The following is a 20,484-nucleotide window of genomic DNA, read 5'->3' on the forward strand; positions in this document are numbered from 1 at the left end:
TTGTTCAGGCTTCCCTTAACTACAAGCTGAGATACGCAAAGTATTATCTATTTTCTTTTCGTTGGCCCAAAAAGATCGACTTCGAAAAAAAGATTATTACTTCTTACTTTTCACAGAAGGCATCTCACATATCTCATCAAGGAAATTAATAAATTTTTTTCCCTTAAGTCCTTAGACATTATTTCTTTCGGATGGACATACGCACTCCCTGAAAATCGAAAATATTCCGAATTATAAAGCTGGAATAAACAGCAACTTAGAGAATATAAATATATTATATAAATATATTATAAATATATTTTATAAATAATATTATATAAATATATTATATAAATATATTCATCATCCATAACAGAATTAAATTGTTTACATTTTTGGAGCTTCATATTTCCTATCTTTCTCTTTAACATACGCAACATCGCGCAAACAATTACTCATTCTCTGCGTGCGTATGTCGATCTATACTTGCGGGGGCATCGCTTTGGGGGCAGGGCGGCCTGCGGAAGATCAACGAGGCGCGTTGCCTCGCGGACAAGCACGACGGCTGAGGCAACGGCCGAACGAAAATGTATGACACTTCCTCTTGCGTATATTTTTTTGTGTCGGTATGTTAAACGAGAGGCGTCGAGCAAAGCAGCGATCGCGCACGATTACGAGTGGTGGCAAACCGAGCCGAGCCGAGAGCATCGTCTTCTATTCGGTCAGTACTGGCAATTAGAGCCAATAGCGCCTCCCCCATCTCCCTTGTCTCTCCTCTCTCTCTCTCTCTCTCTTTCTTCCTTTCTCCTCTCTCTTGCTTCTCGATTCGTCTCGTCTTTAATCACGCTGCTCTCGAGGTGTTGAATTTCTTGGTACGATGTTAATCTTCCCCTTTCTGTTAACGATGCCCGTCATCGTTGAGAGACGTCTTGATGAATAACATCGACTAACTACTCGCTTGAATAAATGCGTGATTTAAGCGCGATACGATCGATAATGCTGCCGAGAGAGAAGCGATTGTGTATAAATTTCCTCCTGCGACGTATCCAGATATGTATCTCAATGTTTGGAGAGAAGAGAGATCAATAATTGTAGAAAGTATTCCTGAAATTAAAATAATTTAGATCCAGTTTCAATTTGAAGCTAATTATATATATTTAATTAGGTATATTTTTATGATATATAATTAATATAGTTGTCAGGGAACTTTTCGAAACATCAGCAGAAATTCATCGAGATGTAACATTTATCCTTTGTCCTTTTAGATTAAAAAAACACTAATGTGTAAACTACATTATTAATTATACAAAAAATTTTTAAAATTATTTTTCATTATTAATTATAAAAAAAATGAATTAAAATTAACGTCAATAAAACTATCAAGCAGAGGTTTGCGAGCCTGATCTTCAATTTGTCATATGATTAATGTCAATAATAGTCAGTTTTAGTAATAGAGCAACTAATATTTTTTCTATACAAACTATAGCATATTTTTGACATTTATCTCATATCGACCTCGGAGTATCCTCGAATGCTACAGCACTGTCCTGATCTTCAGCACGTCGTGGTCCAGACACGACGCGGAGATCACCGAGCGCTCTCGGAGTGAACCGAGCTTGGTAGGAGAAGTAGGTGCGGCATGAAGTGGGGGGTGATCTCCCTCTTCGCCGGCAGCCGGTGTCATGCGGCAGAGGGAAATTCCCCCCGATCGGTGCCGCGGTGGCCACTCTGTGTCCCTTTTTGTTGCCGCCCATTAGGCGCCACCGCAGCGTGATTCGCAACTGTGTTTCTTTATCTTTGCCGTGTGGAGAATCGAGACTCCGAGACTGTACGAACGATTGCACGCATTTCTCTGCGTATTTCTTTTCCTTTCACTAGCCCGTTCTCACCTTCTTCTCCTCTCTCTTTTTTCGTTATTTCTTCGCTCACTCCAACTTCATTATTGTCTATTCTCTCTTTGTTTATCTTTGATTCCAAAGTCCTCTTTTTCTCTTTTTGTTTTTTCGGTTTTCTTCTTTTCTTTCCTTTTTTTTTACAAGTCATACATGAATCAGCAGTTGTAGGGATGATATCTCCCTGTGATTTCATTTAGAGATGAATCGTCCTGCGACATAAACTGGTTAAAGTTCTTCAAAGATTAAAATATATTCCACATAATTTAAAATCCTTTAAAATCTCAAATCTCAAGTATATTCCGCCACGGATTTTCCGCGCACTTTGTACAAGTGTACGGAATATCGCATTGTTGACTCTGATAGCGCGCGGTGTCTTTGTGTCGACTTCGTCTTTTCATCTCAAACTCGAGCATTCTCTTTTCTTCGTCTCGGTTGATATCTCGTAACACATGTCGCGTGGATGCTTGTGGGAATCACCAACAAAGAAAGATCAATGATTCACAGAACTAAATCTGAAGATTCGTGATACCTTTATTCGTCCGAGATTTATATTATTTATATTCTATTAGATTTATATATTTTATTCTATTTTATATTTATATTTTATTATCTCAGTATGCCTATAATTGTGTAGAATAGAATACTTGTTTTTTTCTTAAAAACTTTTTTCTCTAAAATGCTAATATAATAGTTTAACTCGTTATTACCTGTGATATATGACTATTCTTATGTACACATTCACAAGGCATGTGCGGCTTATGGCTAATCAATGACTATAGGGACACTGTACCTGAGACTATTGTGTATATATATATATATATATATATATATATATATATATATACATAACAATGCAAAAATCTTAAAATAATACTATCAATGCAAGATTATTTTTTCTATACTAATGATTATTTTTTCTATGAAAAAAGATTCTAAATAGTGCAAAAAAGCTATTTATATCATTTTTGCATTGTTTCATACAATTCTTAATTTACCTGCGCTTGACATATTGTTTATTAGAAAAAAGCCACCTTCATGTATCTTCTTTAACTTTCGATGGTCAAGGTATTATTCTTGCTGTGACTATTAGCATCCTTGCGTTTTCCCGAGGGCGGTTCAAATCTCACCGTATCTTCTGAGCTTTGACCTCCCTCAGTTCCGGTCATATACACGTGAACGTAAAATTTGACATTTGACAGTTGATAATTTGTCCGTAGCAAATAGGCAGCGTGCATGTGTGAGATAGAGCGATTGTACGCGGCAGGTCACCGTGTAGAAAATTCCTTACCGGATCCAGTGTGAATGAACAAAAACCTGACCTCTTGAACAACTGTGCACCATGTGTGCACCACTTGCGCTCTCCTCTCCAATTCTCCTTTTCTCCTTGCATCATCATCATATCCTCTTTTTCTTTTCTGTTTCTCGCAGTTTCTTTCTTTCACAGTGTTTCCATAGTCTTTCGATGATGCTTTTCACCCTCGATGGAATTTTTATCTCTCAAGAGCAACACACTATTATTTTATTATATACTATATTTATTATCACTAGTCAAACATTTATGAAATATGCAAGAAAAGCGAAATTCTTCAATTTTTTTTTATTAAATTTTCTTCCAATTTTTTAAATGCATTAAGTTATATAAATGCAGCATTTTTTATATCATACTAAACGTTATTTTCAAATAAAAAAATATATGGAAACTAGCATTGGAATAAGCAAAATTGTCCTCCATTTTTCAAAATTCATGATAGAATTGGTTACACAAAATTATAAATGTATCATTTTCATTTTATTTTAAAAATAGATTAAGAATATTAAATATTTTTATATATTTTACGCGTAAGGGAGTAGAGAATAAAGCACATTTATAAGTCAATATCAAATAAATTAAAAATAAGAAAAAATTGAAATATTTGCACACATGCTGCATACTTTTTATAACTGATATTTTATTTAAAAAGATTGAAGAATTCTCAAAATTGAAATTTTTGTTCCTCAAAAATGATTAGTCTATTATATCAAACATTATCTTCTCAAGCTACAAAATGTTCGATATTAAATCGTATAAAAAATCGTTATTATTCACTGTTATAATTTTATTATATGAGTAATCGCGCGACAGGAGGAACACGTGGATCGGTCATATAGGTTTCCTGCATTCTCTTATCTGTGCCAAAGGTTTAGATTACGCGCCATACATTACTCATTACTCGGCCAAGCGTGTGGCTATGAAAATAAGCGGTAGTCAAAGCCAATATCTCGCACTATAGGACAACACTCGAAAGACAAATAGAAATCCGAATATCGCGATGCACGCGCACGCGCGCTTTCTCGTAGCAAATATTTGTCTTCTGACTCCGAAACAGAGGGAGAGAAAGAGAGAGAGAGAGAAAAAAAGAAAGAAATGGAAAGAAAGAGAAAGAAAAATACATTATATTTAATGCTTAACTTGAGCCGTGTGTGGCCATAACTTGCTAAACTTATCTAGCGAATATACGAGAAATATCCAAGATACTATCATTGGTATATCTTCTCTAGTGTGACGCACATATTATATATGTTTATTACTCTATATATCATAGGGTGACTCACATAATCGAAAAATATAAATTATTTTGCAGAATATTTATTCCTTCAAAGCAGAAGTTATATTTTTTATTGTATATAATTCTATGGAAATGTGCGAAGTGTGATAAAACCTTTATACGTTAATTATAAAATACAAATCTATATAATTTCATTCTTGAAAACTCTTTGAGAAATATTAAGAAAAGTCAATCATGTGAAAGCTTTTTACTGATTATCGATGTTAATAGTACATATTTTATTTGTTTTATTAATGATAACACAATGATTCTTTAACAAATTTTGTAATGATTTAACATGGATTATTACTTGATATTAAAAATGAAGAGCTTTTGTTAAATTTTATTGAATTATAAATATACAACAAGATTATAACTCTCATATTAATATAAATAATTAATATAAATATGTTAAAACAATTATTGATAAAAGCAAATCATTTTGTACATCGATCTCTATTGGGTGATGAAAATAATTTTAACTTTATGTAGAACTATAAAAGTGTTTCTTTGTGTGTTGTATACGAGATCCTAATATTTTCTCATTTCTGTTTCTTTTTTTTCTGCTATTCTTACGTGATGACGTTTTATCCTACGAAAGAGAGATAAACTCGTTGATATCACGCAGTCACATGATTTTTTACTGTCAAAGGTAACGCTTGGAGAAATATTTCTGTGCTTGTTTACTTTGAAAATGTCGCGTCGTTTATTTTAATGTTGAATGTGAAAAGAATTAATAGTATTTTTGTTAAAGAAAAATTTGTTTTTTTTTAAATCGGGCAAAGAAAAAGAAAAGAAACATTTATAAAACATTATCATGAGATATGTATGGAAGATATAATTAATATTTTTTCTTAATTATTCTGTACTACTATTTTATTTTATTTTTTAAATCCTTTTTTAATTTGTATCGTGATTATCAATTTTAAATTTGACTAAGAATTAAAAATATAATTAAGAGTAAGAAATATAATTTCAAATGTAAATGTCAATTTTATTTAATTTTTTTTCTCGTATAGAGATCATCAAAATTTAAGATTGTTCTTTAAAAATTCTTTAATTTTGTGCCTAAACTAAGCAGGGGTCTGCAATAGCGCAAGTTTGTGTATAAAAAAAGTGAACAGATTGAATATACATCGAGAGAGGCAAAGGGAGTACGTGGAAGATCAATCGAAATAGTTTACCTATGGGTTCTATGTATCACGGATCGCCATATGGGTGACAGCCTGAAGGCTCACCGTTCGTTTCTAGTACCTGGGTACTCTCCACATGCGAACTGCATTCGACAAGGTACGCCATGAATGAATACCCTACGCACCCGTAACCTTCCAATCATTCCCCACCACCTTCCTCTCCCCCGGGAAAACGATTCTGCAAAAACGAGATCGCACACGTGAGTCATCGATATATTCGTCGCGTTTTGTGACTGTCGTTCCCACGATGCACTGTGAAAGAAATGGTATCCTTTCCCGTATGTAAACCAGCATTAACTTTACGTCACTCGGACAAAAAGGCCGTATCACGTTGATGGTGCGCATCAAAACGGACATCTGTATGCATCTAAATGGACAGTAGTATCAGAGATGATGATAACCGTCATAAAGTGATTGTGTGACTATTTTTTAAAATACTTGATATGATAAATTTATTAGAATTTTTAATAGAATAAAAGATTTTATTCTTTTTTTATATTAATAAATTTATTGTATTTTTATTTTAATAGAATAAGAGATTTTATTCTTTTTTAATAGAATAAGAGATTTAGTGAAAAAGAGAGGAAGGAGAGCAAATATTTTGCGAAATTGAAAAATTGACACATACTTCTATTCCGAAATTATGTCACGTCAATTACAAAGAATGCTTGATAAATGTTGCACGTAAATACGACCTGATAGCCATAAATTTGTCGGGAAATGCGTACGAATTGTGGACATAGGGCGTGTTTTATCGCGAGCGACAGGCATCGCGGAGATCTTCCATTAATACGTGACGAATCGCGGGCACGTGCATCGCGATAAATTTCGATTTTGCCGACACGTGACATTCGCGACGACTATGGTAGTGCATTATTTGAGGAATAATCACGATGATTTTGTTGCAACAATCATAACGCAACATAAACAATGATTGTATAATTCTTGAATTTTATATCAAATTATATTAAACTCTTATCAAAAGACAATATTTTTAATATTCGTAAAATTTCAAATTTTCAAGTATTCTTTTTATTTTTATCTTATGGGTAGATATCAATTTAGGGTGTAAGAAAATATTATACAGTTTTAAAAGTATCAATGTGTTAAAATATAGTGAAATCTGTGTGATAATTTCAATCATTTTTGTATTGCTAAATTGATTGAATTACACTTAAATAAATTTAATTATGATATCAGGTCACACACACACACACACACACATACACACACACACACACACACACACACACACACACATACACACACATATACAGAATTTTGGTAATTATACTTCGAGAAAATCTTCGTTTGCTATATTAATGTAATTATGAGATACTTTCGCGTTTGCTGTGTTAATAGGATTCACTAACAATTTATCATGACAAGGTACTTTTCGATAAGCGGATTCGTTTGACATATTCCAGATAATGAGATTGGCAAACATTATGTGATTGTATTATTGCAAATGTCAGGATATGTTATAATTGTAATAAAAAATATAGGAACAGCTGATAATTTTTTAGATTTACTTTTAATATAAAGCCGCGTCTAGATCTTGTGATTGCATTGCAAATATTATAAGTATTCTTTTTTAATAAATATAATCTAAGAGATAGAGATTAGCATTTATAAGAGATAGAGATTAGCATCTCTACAATGTATACTAGTTTCTATGGAATTGATTGTATATATATTGATAAAAGAAATATTTTCAATAATTTTCAAGATATGTATATTTTTGCAATTTTTAATGATTATAATTATAATTAGTATTATATAAGTATGCGAAATAAAGATAAATATTTTTATGAGTATATTTTTAAGAGTAAATATAGACAATGATTATTGTCATATTATTTATAATTTTTTAAAAATCTATCTATAATATTTGGAATAATTACTCGTTTAGATATAAACAGACAGTCTTTATCTCTAAAAATCCCACACACATAGATACGCCGGCAGTATAAGAGATGGAATTTAAAGGGATTCAGCGGTTATGCATTCTGGGAAGGTGTGCACTGCGAAATGCAGCCGCGATGGATATTGGATGTGGATGATGGGGTAGCCGCGTCGTTCCGCGCACGGGGAGGGGGGGAGGGGGCGGCAGCTATGGGGTAGCAAAGCTAAGCCAGTAATGCAATAACTTGAATAGAGGGGCACGCAGGCGGAAAGAACATAACGTACCCCTCCGAGCATCCCTTTCCCCATCTCTCCCTCTTTCTCTCTCCTGCATTCTCTATCTTTATTTTCGGAGTACATGGGGTACATACGAATCTGCACATGTATAACCACTGGCACGGTGCACGACGAAACGTAGCTCGAGGGTGGTTGCGGGGTTCTTCACCCCCCTGACTGGGAAGGTACCCCACGTACAGTCGGTCACGTTAAAAGGCTTTTAGTACTCACTCGTTCGCCGTTATTGAATCTCGAACCGCTCGCTTGGGGTTGAGTAGTAACTGGAGGAATCGCATTCGTACGTTCACTAGGTACAGCTCTTCATGTTATAGTCTTATCGCGTGAAAAAAAGTTGCTATCAATTTCTCGTAAAAGATTTAATTTTCTCATAAAGGAATCGAAAATCGATATGATATCGATAGGTTCAATTTTGGATATTAAATTTGATATCGCATACCAATTTTCGATCCCTTTATGAGAGAAAATCTTTTATGAGAAATTTGATAGCGTCAATAGTTTGTAAAATATCTCATGAATATTAAAATAAGAATGATATAAAGTTGATATAATATCAACGAATTCAGATTTCGATATTGTAGATTTTGGAAATAACATATATTACTCGACTTTATAATTTTTATTTTAATATTTGTGATATTTCATGAAATCATTTTTGTGCTACAAAATATAATAATTCTCAAATTCTTTTTATATCATAACCGATATTCAATATCAAATATCTTTATAATTCTCATAAATTAAAGTTATGTTAATGTAAAATCGATTGAAGAAATTATATGAAGATTAAAGTCTTCTTATTTCCTTGTCGAAAAATTGTATTCATACATCTTTCACGTTAATTTATATAAAATCGATTAAAAATTATAACTGACTATACTGATCTGCAAATTACATATTTTATGAAATTAATGTTTTAGAAATAGGTGATAAACGGTATATTATAATGGTGAAAATTGCTACGAGAAGTCGTTTCGCACCCAATATGAGACTTCATCGCTCATCGTAATCGTCGTACGGTGTTACAAAGACTCCCTAATGAAACTTAGAATTAGTGACGCGATTGACTGTACCTGTACCACAGGAGGGTGATCCCGAGAGTTAAACCCCGCGACTCAGGAACGAATGAGGGGGTGAGGGGATTGAGACGGGAGATGGTCGATGCTCTCCCAGTCAAATATGGAGAAAAAAGACAGAACGAGCGAGTGAATGAATGGCTACCAATCTGTTCCATCCCTTTGTTGGAGCGGCTCGTGCCGCGTGTGCAAATCTACCCCCGTTTCACCCCTCTGCCTCCTTTCTCCTGATTCCCTGGTCACCCCTGCGAATCCTACCACTGCGCACACGCCTCACACCTGAGCACAATGGGCGGCCGATTTCGTTTCTCCCTCGGTTCTACCTTCTCGTGTTTTAAATACTGATATACCGAGTCTGCACGTATTTCGTGTCTTTATTCCTTGATTTTCTCTTAGTTTTCCACTCCGTGAAAACATCATGCGTGTGTTTCAATATGTATGTTGTGACAGCAAAATCATCAAATGAAAACAGAGGGAGAATTCACCGAAATATATAATTATTCTAACGATAAAATTCTTAAGAGCTATAATTTGCCCACCGCCGAATTATATAATTTTGACCTCGAGTCTATTGATTTTTTAGTCCTTTTATATGAAGCCTATTATAATTATAATTAAAGCCTATTAAATTAAAATCCAAAATGTGTGATATGTAATTTTTAAAATTAAATAAATAACATTTGTATGTGCGTGTAGCTAATAAGTATGTTTTAAAAATATTTATCATGGTATATCTATTAAATAAAAATTAATAATACATAAAATGCTTTTTAAATAGATTTAAAAAAAGATATGAAAAAAAAATAGATTATATTTTTTCTATATTTTTCAATATCCTAAATTTTTCTTTTAGAAAAGATTTATAGAGGTCAAAAGAATCGAAGAAATGCACTTAATTTAGAGTAATTTTTTAAAATAATTAAATATATTAAACAATATTTTATCATATTCTTTTAGTAAGAATCAGATAAATATTGCATTTCTCATTACATAAAGTCATGATTTCTATGGATTCGTATGAATAATAATATATACAATGTATAATTAATGCTGTCAAGTTTTTGTTACAGAACGTTTTGAATATAAGAGAATTGGCACAGAGGATGTTGCGGCCAACGAGGAAAATAAAACGGAGCGATTTATCGCTATCAACGTGTGTAGGAACGAGTAAAAATGAGAGTATAGAAGCTGTAAATAACAATTATACTGCGCAAATTCACGTAGAAAATATTCATATACAGATATTCAATTTTCCAATAAAAAGAAATGAGTGGTATTAATTCGTTCTTCTATAAAAAAGATCTTTGCTTGATCTATAATTCTATATTGGACACAAACAATATGAGAAAGAGAGAGAAAGAGAGAGAAAGATTGGATGAAATAGTATAAATTAATAAAAACAAATCAAAATTTAGCATCAAAGCGTAATTGAAGATTTTTCTATGCAGCGATATCTAATTTATTAAAACGTAAAGAAATAAATTTGAATTTGACATTCTTTAATTCTAATAGATTAATCTTCTCAAGTTTTTGAAAAGCGGATTAAACTATTGTTGCATTAAATTATTTTACTTTTTCTTGATTGCATTATATCCAAATTTGCTTTATTCATCTCTATATTTTTTCTTTTTTCTTTCTTTTTGTTTTTTAATAAAAAAATGTTTCATGTGTCATTCTTTTTTCCAATTTCTGATTGATATCAATATTCGCTTATGTCAACGCATATTTCAGACGGTCGAATATTTTTGTGCGAAATACTATAGCAGCGCCCATATACTCTCATCCACCATATAATCGTAAACTTATCGTCAATCTCAATTTCAGTAGCGCGCTCATCTTATGATTCATAAATTTCAATATATGTGGGTCCATGTGTACCTGATCAAAGGCGATTTAGCTCAGTGTATATCTTAACAGTTCGTAGGTGCGTACGAATGACGATCATTAACGAACATGCGGGCACCACGGTGGGAATTCCACTCAATTTAAGTATAATTGTTTAATTGAGGATCTCCTCGCCGAAGAGCTCGCCGCATAAATTGGTCGTTTACGGTTCTGTTTTCTCATCGTATTTTCGAGAGCTTTACAAAATAACACAAAAATTACGATAGAAATTTCATATTATTCTTCTTGTCGCAATTTCTCTTATCTCTTCTTATTTTTATTTTTATAACAAGAGGTATATTAATAGAATATTAATAATTAATCAACTTTCTGACTTCTCTTAATATGCATGTATCTAGGATATCCTATTTTTACCAGAAAAAAATATAAATATAATAAAAATATTATAAAAAAATAAAAATAAAGAAGCGATATTTTTAATTCTACAGTATATGTACGTATAAAATATGTACATTTTATTTTAATTCTGTTATTAAACATAAGAGATTAATTATTCTGATATATTATAACATATAAAAGTACATGTGACAGTATTCTGTCAGATATACTTTTATGTATGTTTAGTATTTTGTATTATAAAAAATCTAAGAAAACAATAAAATGGATTTTTTATCTGTTGTTAAAAAATAAGTTATTACTCGCTATAAAAATATATTTATATTGATATAATTGATATAATTTTATAAAATGACTGTTAGATATCATCTTTGTATTTGAATATAAATATCACGCAGAAGAAGATACAGAAGAGAAATAAAGAGAAGATGTGATAAGACATAAACGGCACAAGCGAGATCTTCGCAATCGTGGAAAAACGATATAATATGTATTTTAGGAGAAGAGATCGTTTCCACGATCGTTACTGGAAGGATATAGCGACGGGGATGAAAATCATGATGCCACGTGGCCCGCGGGTACTTCAGGAAGAACAAGGGGAGAACTTGGACTAGTATTACCGGCCCCGGCTCTGGCGAACGTGAGTTACCTTTACTGCGTTTGCTATTCTCCATTGTGCATGACTACGATACGGGACCGTGTAGGGGAGGCTGCGAGAGAGATCGCATGAGTCATACGGAGGCGAGCTTCGTCCGCATTGGCGTAGCATATACGTCTTTCCGAAGGGTAAATCTTATCTCCCGAAATATATCACATTTCGTTCACAACTTGTTTTTTCATCATTGATTAATATGTTGCGTATGTTTTGTTCTCAGCATGCATTTAGTATATTTAATCTGTAAAATAGTCAACTAAAATAATATGGTTTTTTAGCTTATTATACAAGTTGAAAATTGTTTTCATTAAATAAGTTTAAGATGTGTGTTCCTCACGTGCGGTAAAAAAAAGTATTTAAGAATAGAAAATTAAGAAGATGAAAAGCAAAATATTAAAAGACTTTTAAGTTGCATAAAATATAAAACAAAAAATCGTAAGACTAAATTGGAGAAATATTATTATATTTAAAAATCAAATAAAATTTAATAACACAATTTTATATTTAATAATAATATTATTAAATATAAAATTATATACATATATATATATATATATATATATATATATATATATATAAATTCTATATAGTTTTCATCTATTTTAAATATAATTATTTTTAATATTTTAATATAAATAGTATTTCTCTATCTTTATCTGTCTTTCTCTGCTTCTTTGTTTTTTTAGTACTTATATAGAAAGCAATTTTTTGCGTGGAAAGAATAGGTAAAATGTCTTAATTAACTTGGAAAAAATGATTTCCAGACAATAATATAACTTGAATATAAATTAAATATATTTGTGCAAATCAGAGAAATAATTAAATGAATCAACTGCAAAAAGACTTATAGCGATATATATGGACGCGTGGAAATGATTTCTAATTTTACTCGTGAGAATTTAAGATACATTCCTAATTAATCGAAATGACAGCAATCGCGAAATCATCGATCCACGAATAATCGTGAAAAAGAATACGTCGCATACCTACGTCATTGCGCCGGTCAATGCATCAATCCGGTCTGCATCTGTATGTATTTACGCTTGAGAGGGGCGGAGGGGGTGGACAGGGGGGGGAAACCCCTATGTGACATCCCCCACGCGGGCCCGCTTCGTTTCGCTGGCTGACTTCTGTCGCCTAACTCCAAAACACCCCTGGACCCTGCCACCTCCCTTTACCTTTAATCTTTATCAATCCATCCAGCCGAGTCGACGAATCGAACGCACGAACATGCACGAGACGGGACGCATGAGATGCGGACGCCACCGCGTATTATTCACGGCCGATAGCGCCTTCATCCTCCTCTCCCCCTTCGCCGCTTGATCCGTCCATCTCTTTCACCGAGTTTCACCCTCTCTTCATTCTCCATTTCGCCCATGTGTACCCTTCGTAGCCTCGTATCCTAAACAGTACAACGAATGAGAATGCACGAATCGTTAATTACGAGATATCAGTTTTTTTTTTCTTATTTCCCTCTCCCTCCCCCCTCTCCGCATTTTTCCTGTATAAACGTGTTTCGATCTATATTGTACTTATTAATGTAATTAATTGTATTTATTAATATATTGTATTTATTAATATATTGTATTTATTAATAATAACAATTAAGCATTTATGTATCTTTTCTCGGTGTTTTTTTACTATTTTCGTAATTTAATAGTGTTTTATCAATTATATACATATTATATTCGCTTCGTATATATCATCATATATTCCTGATTAAAAACGAGTTCATCATTGTTTTATTAAATTTAATTTAAATTCAACTTGAACTAAACCCAATCTATATGTCAAATATATACACGTAATATGATATGATAAGATATTTTTATTCGTATATATGATATTTATACTCACCATCTGCGAGAAACAAATATCTTTCTTTTATTTCGTGTTTTCTTCAATATAGTACAACTATTATAATATTTTATTTGTCACGTGACATGTGTCGAACTGAAACTGATTATTATCGCCTTGATAACCACGGTTATTGTAAAATAGAAAAAGAAATCAGAAAGAGATCAGAAAAGAAATTAGAAACTTTTTTTTACCGGTAATCCATATGTTACATTATTACAATAGATATAATATCGCCCTAAAATTTTAGACGACTGTTTGCGAAGAATTACCTATAGATGGCAGTATCATCGCTCATCTCGTGTATCTAATCGAACTTTCCGCTCTTCTCGTTTTTACTCATTGTTAAAAGGAGATAGTTAAACGGTGATGTTCGCTTGTGTTGAAAATTTTGTGGCGCCAATCCCGCTACCTTCTGATTTTATGCAGTTTTTTTAATTATTCTCGAAGATGCCGGCGTTTTTGAAACATATCGAAGTCGAGAACTTCAAGTCTTACAAAGGAAAGCTCATTATCGGCCCGTTGAAGTCATTTACGGCAGTTGTTGGCCCCAATGGATCTGGTAGGTTATCAGTCTGTGTATCAACAATGGGCGTTCAGCGAACGTAACAGTTACGGAATCGTTAAACAATAATTGTTTATGATTGCCGGATACCTGTAGATGTCTATTGATGAGACCTGTAGATCAGATCAGCATTTTTCCAAATCCAATAACAGTTGCATTCGCTAAAATCATGATGTGATGTTTTAGCCTGCGTGAAATTTGACAAGCTACATGTATGTACTGTTATGTATTCTTATTACATATTACAGGAAAGTCTAACTTTATGGATGCTATAAGTTTCGTCATGGGCGAGAAAACTAGTAGCTTGCGAGTCAAGAGATTCAGTGAACTCATCCATGGTGCATCTATTGGAATGCCAGTAGCGCGAAGGTATATAATTTCACATACATTTATATAATACTAATATGCTAATTTAAAGATACATAAATTTAGATTAATCTAAATATTTCTCTGAATTGTATGTAAAAATTTATAAATTTCTCGTTGAATGTAGTGCATCAGTGACAGCTGTATTTGAATTGGAAGATGGAACTGAAAAAAGTTTTATGCGTTCTGTGCAAGGATCTTCTTCTGAGCACAGGATAAATAACACTGTAAGTTTTTGCACTTGAATATCCTTATATACATATAATTAAAGATGTTCAAAATATTTTTTGTTACAGCTTGTCAGCAGCCAAGGATATCTTAGCGAATTGGAGCAGCTTGGTATTAATGTTAAAGCAAAAAATTTTCTAGTATTCCAAGGTGCAGTTGAATCTATAGCTATGAAAAATCCAAAGGAACGCACTGCTTTGTTTGAAGAGATCAGTAATTCTGGTGCATTGAAAGCAGAATATGAAAGGTAAATTTCTAAATATCATTATGGAAAATTATAATATAATCGATAATGTAATCGTAAATAATAAAAGAAAAATGTAGATTAAGAACAGAAATGTTGAAAGCTGAAGAAGAAACTCAATTTTCATATCAGAAAAAGAAAGGAATTGCTGCTGAAAGGAAAGAGGCAAAGTTGGAAAAAGAGGAAGCTGAAAAATATCAACGTCTTAAAGAAGAATATGTACGTTCTTTAATTTTAATATAATATTTAATATTCTAAAGAGAAGAAATAAAATTATTTATTCTCTTCATGTATTTATATAATTATCAACAATGAAATTAAATTATCTTTTATTTCTAGGTGGAAAAACAAGTAGAATTGCAGTTATTTCGATTATTTCATAATGAGAAAAGCACTGAAAATTTTGAAGTTTCTCAAAAGAAGAAACAACACGAGATTGAGAAAATTGAAAAAAAGAAAGAGAAAGCTGAAGAATTGCTGAAAGAGAAGAAAAAGGATGCTGGTAAATTGGGGAGAGATCTTGCTAAGATAGAACAGGATATTAGAGAAGTAGAAGTGGAAATTACGAAAAAGAGACCGACTTTTATCAAAGCCAAAGAACGTGTTGCACATATGCAAAAGAAAGTGGAATCTGCGCGTAAATCTTTGGCTCAAGCACGTATTGCAGACGAGGCTCATAAGAAAGATATACATGAACTGCAGGAGGAATTGCGACAGGTAGAAGAAGCTAAAGCTGCTTATGAAGCAAGCATAGCAGGACAATCACAATTACAAGGAAGGGATGTGCAGTTAGAAGATGAACAGGTATACATGAATTGTGCGATTCTTACATATTTTAAATTTTGAAACATATAATTTACATTATTTTTATATTATTTTTATTATTTATATTATTTTTATTATTTTTATATTATTTTTATTATTTACTTTTTTATTTATTTTTATTATTTACTTTTTATATTATATTTATATTACTATACTATTAATAAGATATTATTATTATTAATATTATTATATATTATTAATAATATTATTTAATAATAATCATTAATAATGTATTTTTTTCTAAACTTATGTGTACATACAACTATGTATATAATATATATAATTAAGAATTTGCATGATAATATAAATTTAATTAACTAATAAAATAATTTAAGGTGAACGAATATAATCGCTTAAAAGAAGAAGCTGGTAAACAATCTGCGAGATATCTTCAACTTCTTGATTCAATTAATCGCGAACAAAAGTCGGACCAAGATAGACTCGACAACGAAGGAAGAAAGAAGACCGAAATAGAAAATAAGCATAAACAAAAGGGTCACATGCGAGATGAGGCTCTTAAACGAGTAGAGAAATTGGAAGAGCACATAAGAACGTCGGAGGCTGCGTTAGAAGATCAGAAAAAACTTAGAGCCGATTTGCAATCTGACGTAGGCACATCGAAAGATAAGATCCAAAATTTACAGCGAGAGTTGGAGAGCATCTCGGAGCAACTTGGTGATGCTAAGGTCGATAAGCATGAAGTATCTAGAACTAAGAAAAAGACGGAAATTGTGGAGAATTTCAAGCGTTTATTTCCAGGAGTGGTACATATATCTCTCTCTTCTTAATATTTCAATATCTAGTAGAAATAAAAACATTTATCTCTTTTTTTTCAGTATGATCGCATGTATAATATGTGCGAACCAATACACAAGCGATACAATGTTGCAATTACAAAAGTACTTGGCAAGTATATGGAGGCTATTGTAGTAGATACCGAGAAAACGGCCAGACAATGTATCCAATATTTAAAAGAGCAATATCTTGAACCGGAAACGTTTCTTCCACTCGATTATATCCAAGCTAAGCCATTAAAAGAACGTCTTCGGTAAATAATTTAAATAAATCTTTACAAAAAAATAAAGCTTTAACAAAAATATTAATACTACAAAAGATACTTATTTTTATCTTCTAATTATTTTACATAAATCTTGTAGTGATAATTATACTATTATGCTCTTATATTATACTTTGCAGTAATATACAAGAACCAAAGAATGTGAAATTGCTGTATGATGTATTGCATTTTTCTCCAAAGGATATTGATAGAGCAGTTCTCTTTGCAACTAATAATGCTCTTGTATGTGAAACACCAGAAGATGCAAATAAAGTAGCATATGAGATGGACAAGAAAACTAGATATGATGTAAATATATCTATAATTTTAACTTGTGAATAAAATAATATTGTAAAAAATATTTAATGTATAACAAATGTGATAAAACATTTATAGTGCGTCGCATTAGATGGTACGTTTTATCAAAAAGCGGGTATCATATCTGGTGGCAGTTTGGATCTTGCAAAGAAAGCAAAAAGATGGGATGAAAAACAAATGTCTCAATTGAAGGCACAAAAGGTAATATATGCATATTTTTTTTTATGTTATAGAGATGCAAATATTTCTGACTTTAATTTACAGGAAAAATTAACAGAAGAACTCAGAGAATCTTTGAAGAAATCGCGCAAGGAATCTGAATTGAATACAGTTGAATCTCAAATACGTGGTTTAGAGACTCGTCTAAAATACAACAAAAGTGACTTATCTGCAACAGTAAGTGTTATACATTATATATTGTTTATGAAAAATATATTTATTTAAAAATATGTCAATGAAAAATAAAAAATATATTGTTGAAATTAAAAAATGCATTAATAAAATTTTTATTGTAGCAAAAACAAATTACGGATCTTGAGGTGGAGTTAGATGGTTTGCAAAACGAATTAAATATGTTTGGTGTAAGTTATGACATACTTTTATATATATGTATATGTTTAATTGCATATTAAAGTACTTCAGTATTTTATAGATTTCTTATCTCTTATGTCTTATAGCCTGCAATAGCTGCTATTGAAAAGACCATGGCTGAAAGAGACCAAGAAATACAAAACATTAAAGAAAAAATGAATAATGTTGAAGATGATGTGTTTGCTAGTTTTTGTGAACAGATAGGGGTTTCTAATATTCGTCAATATGAAGAAAGAGAATTGAGGTAACAAAAAAAATATATATCAAATATGAAAAATTATGTTATTTTATATTTGTATGCTAAGAGATTGAATATACTCCAGATCACAACAAGAAAGAGCAAAGAAGCGATTAGAGTTCGACAATCAATGCAATCGCATCTATAATCAATTAGATTTTGAAAAACAACGCGACACTGAAAGTATGTATTATACAAATATTTTATGTAAATTATTTATTATATGTTTATTCTTTCTCACACATTATCTAAAAAGTCTTTTTATTTTATGTAATCTTTATATGTTAACACATACTAGGTTATTAATTTTTACATTATTTTTATAATGCAGGCAATGTTTTACGATGGGAACGGGCGGTCCAAGATGCAGAAGATAAGCTTGAATCTGCAAAACAAACAGAACTTAATCAAAAAGCGGAGATCGATCACGACGAGCAGCAAATGGAACAGCTGAAATCATCTCGTAATGCTAAGAAAATGGAAGTTGATCATAAAGAAGATGAAATCGGTAAAGCTAGACGTGAAGTAGGAGCAATCGCTAAGGATATTCAAGCAGCTCAGAAACAGCTTAACGCGATTGAAACGAAAATTGAACAAAAAAAAGCCGAACGACATGCTATCCTGATGCAATGCAAGGTTTGTGTGCTTAGATGATGATTATTTTACTATATATTATATAGATTGTATATTATTTTGGATTATTAAATATATATAATTTTTAACGATATATTTAATAATTCAGATGGAAGATATTGCGATACCTATGTTGCATGGAAATATGGAAGATATAGCAGGTGAAACTAGCACGACGAACGGCAACGAAACAAATTCTGATGTGTCATTTAGCACACAGCAACAATACGAACGTGAAAGGAGGATTACTATAGATTATGCACTTTTACCAGAAAATTTGAAAGATATTGAGGAAGAGGATATTAAAAAGACAACTGATAAGTTAACAAAAATAATCAATGATTTGCAAAATACAATACAGCGCATACAAGCTCCAAATATGAAGGTTTGTAAAATATCATATATTAAATGTGACATCAATAAATATAAAAAATTTAGAAATAAGAGAATTAAAAAGGAAAGTTTAGAATTTAAAAATATAAAAATATTTTTCGTTTTTTACAGGCAATTCAAAAATTATATTTGGCAAAAGAGAAGTTACAAGAAACCAATGAAGAGTTTGAACAATCTCGCAAGAAGGCAAAGAAAGCAAAGACACAATTCGAAAAAATAAAAAAAGAACGACACGATAGATTCATGGCATGTTTCGAACATGTAGCGAACGAGATTGATCCTATTTATAAGGTTTGTGAATTAATGGATTTTTATAAAAGTATTTATATGTTTCTTTCTGCACTTATGTATATATTATGTATGTATATTATGTATGTATTATATAGTTATATAATAATGATTGTTTCAGAGTCTAGCAAAAAATCAATCCGCACAGGCATTTCTTGGACCAGAAAATCCTGAGGAACCTTATTTAGATGGTATTAATTATAATTGCGTGGCTCCAGGCAAACGTTTTCAACCTATGTCCAATCTATCTGGTGGAGAAAAAACAGTCGCAGCATTAGCTCTGCTATTTGCAATTCACAGGTAATATATATTTTCAAAAATAAATTAAATTTATATTATAATGTGCAATTTGAATAAATAATTAAATAAATATTTATTCTTGTCCCCATATTTAGTTTTCAACCTGCGCCATTTTTTGTTTTGGACGAAATCGATGCAGCTCTCGATAATACTAATATAGGAAAAGTGGCGAGTTATATTCGTGACAAAACAACTTCACTGCAGACAATCGTTATATCATTAAAAGAAGAATTTTATTCACACGCAGATGCGCTTATTGGAATTTGCCCAGACGTAAGTAAATTATTCAATTATGTGAATTGTATTACATATATTTTATTTTCATTTATAGTTGATTATAACATTTTTCTTGTATTTCAGGTAGGCGAATGTTTGGAAAGCAAAGTGTTAACACTCGATTTAACTACATATCCCACGCATATTAATTAACTCATAAACAGTTATTAGTGTAAGAAAGATTATTGTTGTCTTTTTTTATATCTTTACAATGGATGATCTTTAATTATTTTGGAAAAGAGAAATATTAGTGCGTGACATGCTATTATTATTATTTAATTTCTAGATACATTTTATTTACATTCTTGATATTGTTTTGAGATTACTGCAAAACCTTAATATCACACTTTTAATAAATTATATATGTTTTTCTGAACATAAATCAGGATAAGAGTGAGCATTGCAATGTGAAAATTATAAGTTATGTTGTGATTAATGTAAATAACTTTTAAAACTTGACTTTAATAAAAATCTTGTGAATG

General features: G+C 31.5%; 2 protein-coding genes across 2 annotated transcripts; both read left to right on the forward strand.

Moving 5' to 3' along the window:
* The first annotated feature begins 607 nt into the window (after positions 1–607).
* Positions 608–12,036, forward strand: LOC112638187. Its single transcript, XM_025409339.1, has 2 exons — positions 608–700; positions 11,668–12,036. Exons 1-2 carry the CDS (start codon positions 608–610, stop codon positions 11,896–11,898), a joined length of 324 nt encoding a protein of 107 aa, XP_025265124.1. The 3' UTR covers positions 11,899–12,036.
* Positions 12,037–14,024: 1,988 nt separating this feature from the next.
* On the forward strand, positions 14,025–20,429 carry LOC105250621 (structural maintenance of chromosomes protein 1A). The gene is made up of 20 exons (XM_011256808.3): positions 14,025–14,242; positions 14,494–14,614; positions 14,739–14,838; positions 14,908–15,086; positions 15,164–15,302; positions 15,423–15,887; positions 16,244–16,672; positions 16,745–16,956; positions 17,106–17,274; positions 17,362–17,484; positions 17,548–17,679; positions 17,799–17,864; positions 17,961–18,118; positions 18,198–18,295; positions 18,444–18,748; positions 18,855–19,130; positions 19,250–19,429; positions 19,548–19,726; positions 19,822–19,999; positions 20,087–20,429. The coding sequence occupies exons 1-20, from the start codon at positions 14,131–14,133 to the stop codon at positions 20,153–20,155; spliced, it is 3,690 nt and encodes a 1,229-aa protein (XP_011255110.1). The 5' UTR covers positions 14,025–14,130; the 3' UTR covers positions 20,156–20,429.
* The last annotated feature ends 55 nt before the right edge of the window (positions 20,430–20,484 follow it).

The sequence above is a fragment of the Camponotus floridanus genome, unplaced genomic scaffold (genome assembly GCF_003227725.1).
Source record: "Camponotus floridanus strain SB8 unplaced genomic scaffold, Cflo_v7.5 scaffold26, whole genome shotgun sequence".
NCBI classification, from domain to species: Eukaryota; Metazoa; Arthropoda; class Insecta; order Hymenoptera; family Formicidae; genus Camponotus; species Camponotus floridanus.